The sequence below is a fragment of the Garra rufa genome, chromosome 18 (genome assembly GCF_049309525.1).
Source record: "Garra rufa chromosome 18, GarRuf1.0, whole genome shotgun sequence".
In the NCBI taxonomy this organism is placed as follows: Eukaryota; Metazoa; Chordata; class Actinopteri; order Cypriniformes; family Cyprinidae; genus Garra; species Garra rufa.
The window spans coordinates 6149885-6160086 of NC_133378.1; the positions used below are offsets into that span (position 1 = coordinate 6149885).

The window sequence follows — 10202 nt, forward strand, 5'->3', positions numbered from 1 at the left end:
CACTATACTGAATGCATTAGCAAATCAAAGCTTATTGTAACACGTTACCAGCAACTTCACTGGGTCTTTCACACGTTATTTAAAACCTGTGAGCTGTGTAATTATGCATGAATACATTTGTGCAACTTTTACTTATTTACGCACAAACATGGAAAAGCTGGAAGCTGTAAAAGGCTACAATCATATTTGCATAGTACAGTCAGCAGATTTCCAACAAGCACTACGTTATAAAAGCAAAATTGAACATAAAAGGAATGAAAGCAACTTTTTCCCATCCCACATGATCATTATAGAAGAAGCCTGAAAAGCTGTTCTTTGGTTTTCTCTCTCTTCTTCTTCGTCGTCTTCTCTCTTTCACACACACAAACACACTCCCAGTAGTGCAGCAGTGTTTAATGAGAGACCCTGTCCCTCTCCTACCTCCAGCTCTAGATTGTGGGTGGATGTTAGCACAAGGCTGATGGACAGTGATGGCTACTAATGATTTTCTTACAGCGGCTCCAGACTCGAGAGTTCAGTGGTACTCTCTCCGTGGAGACACAGCACCATACTGCTTAATTCCTCCATGGATTCATCTAAAGTGTATGCTAATGAAATCTGTGATGCACTGCCTTACATACGTTATAAAAACCTATTCAAACACGAGTCCTTGATCTGGAGGCATTAACAGTGTCTGAGTGGAGGTTCAGAGCTGTTTCCAGGTTCTGGCCAATCAATGCGGTCACATGAGGCTTACAAACAGACCTGATTTTGAATGAACACGCTTAGATGCTTGTTGAATTTAGCTCCAGATTAGTCAAGGTAGAATTTTACTATGCAAATAAAAACAGTCAATGTGAATTTTTATGCATAATCTTTAAATTTATTGTGAATGGGTTTCTTTGATGTTAATTTTCTTTCTTATCCTATACTCAGTCCTACTTAATTCTCTGATGGATGGTGTCCATGTCAAGGGAAGTGACCTTTAAGCCATTTTACCCATTCAGGGTGTGATGTTACATCCAATAATGAAACTGGAGGCTTTCTCAGAACTCCATGTAATGGTCTACTTAATATACTACCATTCAAAAGAATAGGGTTGGTAAGTTTATTTTATTGTTTTTTATGCTCATTTATTTGATCATATACAGTCAAATACAGTAAAAACAGTAAAATATTATTAATTATTATTATAATTTAGCTGTTTACTTTAATTTTACAATGTCATTTATACATGTGATGGCAAAGCTGAATTTTCAGCAGCCATTAACATCGTTTTTTTCCAGGATTGTTTGATGAATAGAAAGTTATAGTAAAAGAGTAAAATAATGATTATTTAAAACACAGAATTTTAAAATGTACTATCATTTTAGATTAATGTCATCTTTGCTAAATAACATTATTAATTTATTTACCCAAAAAATAGTACATCTTAACCCCAAACACTTCCTAGTGTTGGTTGGTTTTGTTGGCTGTTTTAATTAACACTATTAATTTCTTAAAATTAAAAAAATAAATAAATTAATGAATGAATCTTGACCCCAACCTTCTGAATCCCAGTGTTCGTTTTATTTAAAACACATTTTTTATTATTTTTTTTTATTTACTGTCATTTTTGCTAAATTTTATGTTTTCTAAAAATAGTTATAATTTCTTTGAAAAAAGTAATAAATCCTGACCCCAAACTTTTGAACCCTAGTGTTTTTCTTTTCTTTTAAAACACAGTTTTTTATGTTCTGTCTTTTTAGATCAATTTCATCCTTGCTAAATAACAACTTCTTTACTAAAAAATAAAATAAAATCTCGACCCCAAACATTGTAATTCTAGTGTTGGTTGTATTTGAAACACATTTTTTATTTGTTTTTATTTACTGTCATTTTTGCTAAATTTAATGGTTTCTAAAAAATAGTTATAATTTCTTTAAAAAAAATAATAAATCCTGACCCTAAACGTTTGAACCCTTGTTTTTTTTTTTTTTCTTTTAAAACACAGTTTTTTATGTTTTGTCTTTTTTTTAGATCAATTTCATCCTTGCTAAATAACAGTATTAATTTCTTTACTAAAAAAAAAAAAATACAATCTCGACTCCAAACATTTTAATTCTAGTGTTGGTTTTATTTGAAACACATTTTATTTTATTTTTTATTTACTGTCATTTTTGCTAAATTTAATGTTTTCTAAAAAAATAGTTATAATTTCTTTGAAAAACATAAATAAATACTGACCCCAAACTTTTGAACCCAAGTGTTTTTTTTTTCTTTTAAAACAGTTTTTTTTTAATGTTTTTTCTTTTTTTTAGATCAATTTCATCCTTGCTAAATAACAGTATTAATTTCTTTACTAAAAAAAAAAATACAATCTCGACCCCAAACATTTTAATTCTAGTGTTGGTTTTATTTGAAACACATTTTTTATTTTTTATTTTTTTAATTTACTGTCATTTTTGCTCAATTTAATGTTTTCTGAAAAATAGTTATAATTTCTTTGAAAAAAATAATAAATCCTGACCCCAAACTTTTGAACCCAAGTGTTTTTTTTTCTTTTAAAACACAGTTTTTTATGTTCTGTCTTTTTTAGATCAATTTCATCCTTGCTAAATAACAGCATTAATTTCTTTACTAAAAAAAACAAACAAAAACAATCTCAACCCCAAATAATTTAATTCTAGTGTTGGTTTTATTTGAAACACATTTTTTTATTTGTTTTTATTTACTGTCATTTTTGCTAAATTTAATGTTTGTTAAAAAAAGTTATAATTTCTTTGAAAAAATAATAAATCCTAACCCCAAACTTTTGAATCCTAGTGTTTTTTTCTTTTTATTATCTGACTTTTTTTTTTTAAATCAATTTCATCCTTGCTAAATAACAGTATTAATTTCTTTACAAAAAAAAAAAAAAAAAAAAAAAATCTTGACCCCAAATATCTGAATCCTAGTTTTGGTTTTATTTGAAAACCTGATTTTTTAATTTAGTGTAATTTTTTTATAAATTTCATCTTTGGTAAATAACAGTATTAATTTCTTTAAAAAAGCTTTTGAATCCTAGTGTAGGTCTTTTGTTTATACTTTCATTCATAAATGACTGACAAAAGTATTTCTAAGAATTGTTAACAAAAAGATGCAATTTCTACAACAATATTTTACATACGAAATAATGTTATGCAGAATTATAAGACAATTTTAAGATGTGTTCAACATGTAGCCCTTAATAATTATGTTCTAAAATTGTGATCACAATTATATTGTGAGGGAAAGATCCTCATTATTTTGTCATTTTAATACATTTATTGTAGGTTAATGATTAAATGGACATATTCTTTGCTTCATTTGCTTAAAAAAATATTGGGATATTGGGAACGATTATATACTTAAATAAATCTATATTTTGAAATATATAGATGAAAATAAATGTGCTAGACAACACTATAAAGGTCTAAATGAACTTTTACACAAACTTTTCACATTACTACAAAATACAAATAGTTTATGAAACTATACAGTTTCAGTAATCAGTGGTTGGTTGATTGTTCAAGTGCTGCAGATGCTATTATGTGACCTGAAAGAGGTTTTTTCTAGATCAAGTAAATGCAAATGCAGCGGCTGTTGTTGTCGAGACGTTTTGATGTGAATAATCAAGCCTTTGATCAGCAACAACTCTCTGCCTGACCTAAATCGTATTGCTCTGTCTGTATCACTTTAATAAACAGGTTCTTGGCAGACAAAGGGAAATGGGGTTGGTAAAAATACCTGTGGCTCTCTCGTAGGGCTTCTTTGCCCTTCCTCCAGGAGATCATCCCGCGCGGGGACATGCGGGGCCTGCACTCAATCAAAACATCTCCACCCTGCCGAGCCAGTGTCTGTGCCTTCAGCACACTATTGGAGAAATCAGGTGCCACTGCTGATGTGAAGAGAAAAACAAGCATTTTACAAACCTGACACAAAGATAGACTGACCGACTCCTAAAAGTATTTGAGAAGTCCTTAAAAACACAGAAAATGTCATTGCATTTGATAGCAACATATCAAAAAGTGTCAGTTGTTTTGAGGTAAAACAGTACAAGGAGATTTTCATTTCTTCATTTCATTAGCTTTTATGCCCCAAATAATATCAAATTTTATTTCAAAAAAGTAAAACATGTTGTTCATAGAAGAGGTTTATTTAAGAAACTAATGTAATAATTGCAGTTTTTATATAAAATACCATTCAAAATTTGGGGTCAGTTAGTTTAGTTTTTGAGAAAAGTTGCTTATGCTCACCAATGCTGCATTTAATTGATCAAAAATGCAATTAACATTAATATAGTAAGATGATTTTATTTTTTATTTTTTTACTTTGTAAACTGTTTTCTATGGAAACCCGTTTTCGCCACTGAATAAAAAATACAAAAAGGTAAATGCGACTTGTTATCTCACAATTCGGACTTTTTTTCCTCGCAATTCAGACTTTTTTTTTTCTCAGAACTGAGACATAAACGCACAATTACGAGTTATAAAGTAAGAATTGCCAAATATAAAGTCAGAATTCTGGGATATAAACTCACAATTGTGAGAAATAAAGTCAGAAATGCGTAATATAAACTCTTCACAATTCTTTAAACATATCAGTTTTCTCACAATTGCAAGTTTATATCTTTTTTCTGAGAAAAAGTCAGAATAGCGAGATACAAACTCGCAATTGCGAGAAAAACAGTCAGAATTGCGAGATACAAAGTCGCAATTGCAAGAAAAAAAAGTCTGAACTGTGAGTTTATACCGCAACTGACGTTGTATCTCGCAATTTAATTTTTTTTCTCAGAACTGAGATCTAAGTCAAAATTATTAGATATAAAGTCAGAATTCTGGGATATAAACTCGCAATTCTGACTGTTTTTCATGCAATTGCAAGTTGGTATCTCACAATCCTGACTTTTTTCTCAGAACTGCATCATATAACCTTGCAATTCTGACTTTTTTTTCTTAGAACTGAGATATAAACGCACAATTACGAGTTATAAATTCAGAATTGCTAGATATAAAGTCAGAATTGTGGGATATAAACTCGCAATTCTGACTGTTTTGCTTGCAGTTGCGACTTTGTATCTCGCAATTCTGACTTTTTCTCTCAGAACTGAGATATAAACACACCATTGCTAGATATAAAGTCAGAATTCTGGAATATAAACTCAAAATTGCGAGAAATAAAGACAGAATTGCGAGATATAACTTAGCAATTTTGACTGTTTTTCTCGCAATTGCAAATTTGTATCTCGCAATCCTGACTTTTTTCTCAGAACTGAGATATAAATGCACAACTGCGTGTTATAAAGTCAAAGTTGCTAGATATAAAGTCAGAATTCTGGGATATAAACTCAAAATTGCGAGAAATAAAGTCAGAATTGCGGGATATAAACTCGCAATTCTGACTTTTTTTACTTGCAATTGCGACTTTGTATCTCGTAATTCTGACAGTTTTTCTTGTTATTTTTCTCAGAAATGTCAGATATAAACTCGCAATTGCAAGAAGAACAGTCAGGAAGAAAAAAAAAGACTGATATGTTCACAGATTTGCGAGTTTATATCTCGAAATTCTGACTTCATAACTTGCAATTAGAAGTTTATATCCTGCAATTACAACTTTATTTTTCAGAATTGTGAGTTTATTTCACACAATTCTGACTTTATTTCTTCGAATTTTGAGTTTATATCTCACAATTCTAACTTTATAACTCGCGATTGTGAGTCTATTTCTCACAATTCTAAGAAAAACGTCAGAATTGTGAGATAACAAGTCACAATAACCTTTTTTTTATTTTATTCAGAAGCAGAAACGGGTTTGCATAGTTTTCTATCTGAATATATTTAATGTCATTTATTCCTGTGATAAAATCTGAAGCATCATTACTTCAGTCTTTAGTGTCAAATGATCCTTCAGAAATCATTCTGATATGCTGATTTGCTGTTCAAGAAACATTTCTTATTATTAGGAATGTTGAAAATAGTTGTGCTGATTAATATTTTTGTGGAAACCATGATATAATCTACTTCCAGGATTCTTTAATTCATAGAAAGCTGAAAATCTATTCTGTGACTATTGAGGAATTTATTGCATCCTTACTAAATAAAAGTAAAAACAAAAACTCACTGTACAAAAACTGTATTTTCGCATAAAAAATAAAATGTTATGTTATTAGTGTCACATCACAGGCCCATTTCCTTCCACACAACCTGTCAACCTGCTCCATCTCTATCTGCTTCCCTCTTAGCTAAAACTCATCGTCATCTCACTTTCCAGAGGCATGTGAGGAGGATGTTTTTAATGCGATATCCTCACTTAAGAGCACACTCAAGAGCTCGCGCTATCCCCGCACACCACTAAGTCAAACCGAGTCAAGCCAGCCAGCACAAATCTAAAGGCTCTAAAGTGCGAAGTCTGTCTACCTCACATCTCCCCCAGGCAGCAATTTCAGCATACTAGACTTTCCTGCCTGTTTGGCATCCATCTGCACTCAGTGCTGACAGCATCAAAGCACCCATTGTGCTGACAAATGACAGGACTAGGGAACAGAGCACTTCTCTCATCTGCTGCATGATAAAATGGCCTCGAACGTCAACTCCTTTAATCTTCAGCGCAGAGATGGGTTTGATCATTGATCCTGTCAAAAGTTATTCTGCTCCTCATAATAGCGGGTCAACTGTTTTTAAATGCAGCGTAAAAGGGTGTAGTAAGACTAATGAGTGGTAGCATTTGCTGACAATGTGGCTGGAATGAGCTTATGAGGAAAACAAAACCCCAAGTACTGCTACACAGCACTTCTGTACCAAAACATACCAACCTCATAGATTTGTAAACTTAAACTTAAGCTACATATTTCAGAATATGAGTGGCTATATCTTTTTATTATTATTAATTTAGTGATTTCTTACCAATGACTTTGAGTTCAGCGTTGGCAAACACTCGGCCGTGACGGTTCTCAGCGATACACTGGTACATCCCAGTATCTGACAGGGTCAGACTGCTGATGATTAATGCCCCGTTTACCACCTGGATTCTGTCCTGGAAGCATAACAATAAATCCACAATGCAGTTTAAAACTAAAGGTTTAATGAAAATGAATGAAAATGTTTTTTATAAATTGTGACCCTGGGCCACAAAACCAGTCATAAGGATCAATCTTTTAAAATTGAGATTAATAGATCATCTGAAAGCTGAATAAATAAGCTTTCCACTGATAGCTTGGGATAGGACAATATTTGGCCAAGATACAACTATTTGTTAATCTGGAGTCTGAGGGTGCAAAAAAATCTAAATATTGAGAAAATCACCTTTAACGTTGTCCAAATGAAGTTCTTAGCAATGCATATTACTAATCAAAAATTAAGTTTTAATATATTTATTGTAGAAAATTTACAAAATATCTTTATTGAACATGATCTTACTAAAAATAATCAATCATTTTGATCCATACAATGTGTTTTTGGCTATTGCTACAAATATACCCATCCTACTTACAGTTTTTTTGGATTGCTTAAGCACGATTTTCAAAACAGGGCCCGTGTTTTCAAAACAGTACACACAATTAGCACAACCACACACCCAATTAGCAAAACACTACAGATCCTTTGCATAATTAAACACTCTTGTAAAAACTATACACTTATGTTTAAAAACCACACTTTTTTACCATAAGAAACACACGTTTCACATTTACTATACTCTGTTTGCCCGAGTTACACTCTGCTATGATAAACCTAAAACACTTTTAGCACTTCTACTTCCCTATGATTAGAGTAGGCTACCATCAACAAAGTACAAATATAAAGTAAATCCACCAAACACTACACAAGACCAATGTTGCACACTGAAGAAACTCATTTATTTCTCAACATGCCCAAAATGTTGACATGGAGATTCATAGTACTGTAACATGTCACTTTACGTATTGTACTGTAAGTTTACTGTTACAAAAAAACAAAAAAAAAACACTAGACATCGTCTCTTCGCCTAGCTGGATCTGGCCAGAGAATTTCATCAACATCGCAGGCAATGTTGTCATTAGCAAGACACCTTGGAAAGAAACGTCTTGAATGACGAATCCATCCTTGTATTCCTGCTACCTCCATCTGGTCACAGGCCTCCTCCATGGCTTGGATGAGGGGTACCTCAGCCTGGAGACGGAGATCATATACCTTCCACCGCCATGCCGAGAAAAACTCTTCTATAGGGTTGAGGAATGGAGAGTATGGTGGAAGATATAGGACGGTGAAATGTGGATGTTGCTGAAACCAGTTCTGAACCAGAGCAGAGCGGTGGAAAGACACATTGTCCCAGACAACAATGTATTGCATATGATCGATTTGATTTGCTGCTGTTATGTTGTGCAATTGGTCCAAGAATGTAAGTATGAGTGCTGTGTTGTAAGGGCCCATACGGGCATGGCGGTGGAGGACCCTATTCTGTGTAATGGCTGCACAGAGTGTTATATTTCCCCCACGTTGCCCTGGGACATTGACTATAGCCCTGTGGCCAATGACATTTCTTCCCCTCCTTCGTGTTTTCGTCAGGTTGAACCCAGCCTCATCTACGTAAATGAACTCATGCTGGATCTCCTCTCCATCCATTCGTAAAACTACCTGAAGAACAGTGTCAGGCAAAAGTGTGTAGTTCAGTGTAGATCTAGTATACATATTACAGTACAGTAAAACATTATGAGACAGTATGCAAGATCACACTGCTAAAGTGAATACATACCTCTGCATAATCATGCCGCAGTCGTTTCACCCTTTCGGAATTGCGCTCGAAAGGCACTCGATAAATTTGTTTCATTTGAATATGATTTTTTTTTAGGATGCGTGCCAGTGTTGATATTGAGACCTGATGGATATCGTTGAAAGTGGCATGGTTATTGACAATGTTAGCTTGGAGCTGTTTGAGTGTTATAGCATTGTTGGCCAAAACCAGGTTTACTATCTCCCTCTCTTGCTGTTCTGTGAACATAGGAGGCCTCCCCCTTATCGTTCCTGACCCTCAATCCTATGTAGAAAAAAACAGTAAACAATAGTACAGTAATTTCACAGGACAAGGTAACAGAAGTGCTGATACTGCATAGAATACAGTACTGTAAGCAGCTACTGAAACCGTGCAGATGTTTTTGATATGGTGATATTTTTACAATACCTATTTTCCAGTCGAAATGTTCTTATCACACTTGCCACTGTGTATCGGCTTAGATTTGGCTGTACTCGCAGTCCAGCCTCCCTCAGCGTCAGGCCGTGGTTGACAACGTGGTCAACCAGTGTTGCGCGGATCTCATTTGTCAGATTCGGTCCTCTTTGAGCACCTTCTTGTCTTCGTCTTCGTCTTCCTCTCCTTCTACCTCCAGCATGGCCTCCATCTCTTTCTCTGTTGATTCCTCTTCCTCCCCTTCCTCCTCCTTCTTCTCGTCGTCCTCCTCGTTGTCCTCCTCGTCGTCTTACTCTTTCTCTGACTCTTTCCATTGTGCTTGAAGACCGATGAACTCACCTGCTGCTTTTTATAGTGCTTAAACACCTGATTGGTGTGTCTACAATTAAGCAAACAAGTGTTTGCACACCTGATGACTGTGTTGAACCAATTGGTTGGACGGTGCGGTAATTTGACAGTCAGTGCTTTGGTATTGCAAGGAAGTGACTTCATGATAGATTTTTGTGTGTAATGTATGTTAAGTGTGTTTAGTGTTTTGCTAATCACTGTGTGTAGAGTTTTGCAACAAGTGTGAGGTTGACAATGTGCTTATAGTTGTGCAAATATGGGCTGATGTTTTGCTTTTTGAGTGTAAGGTTTTGCTAATAGTGTACTACTTTTAATTTTAGTGTGTAAGCAATCCAAAAAAACTGTAAGACACTGTGGTCCAGGTTCACAATTAAACACTCAGAGAAGTAACTTCAGTTACATATTGAAAAATGTTAGACACGTTCTACACATTTTGAAAAATCACTGACATTTGTAATGTGTTTTTTACTTTTCTGTCCCTGCAAGCAATGTTCACGTATTTATACATAAAAAAGCAATTTCTCCGTGAAACAGCATAAAATCATACCCAAACTGTTTTGATCAAGGAAAAGGAGGAAGCTACTGGCACTTTGTGTAAACAGGGTATAAAATCGGACCTTTCAACAAATAGTCAGTGAAACAAAGATGCTTATCCTTCATAAAATGCCAGCATGCAACAGTCAAATAAAATATTATGTATAAAACATTCGATTTTC

The 10202-nt window shown here is 33.9% G+C and overlaps 1 protein-coding gene across 1 annotated transcript in view; it reads right to left on the reverse strand.

Moving 5' to 3' along the window:
• The window catches only part of cntn3a.1 (contactin 3a, tandem duplicate 1), a 55205-nt gene that overhangs the window by 21313 nt on the left and 23690 nt on the right, over window positions 1-10202 (reverse strand). The window contains exons 5-6 of the mRNA XM_073822878.1: window positions 6882-7011; window positions 3727-3877 (exon numbers count right to left, since the gene is read on the reverse strand). Coding sequence (XP_073678979.1) covers window positions 3727-3877; window positions 6882-7011 — 281 coding nt within the window. The remainder of the gene's footprint in view (window positions 1-3726; window positions 3878-6881; window positions 7012-10202) is intronic.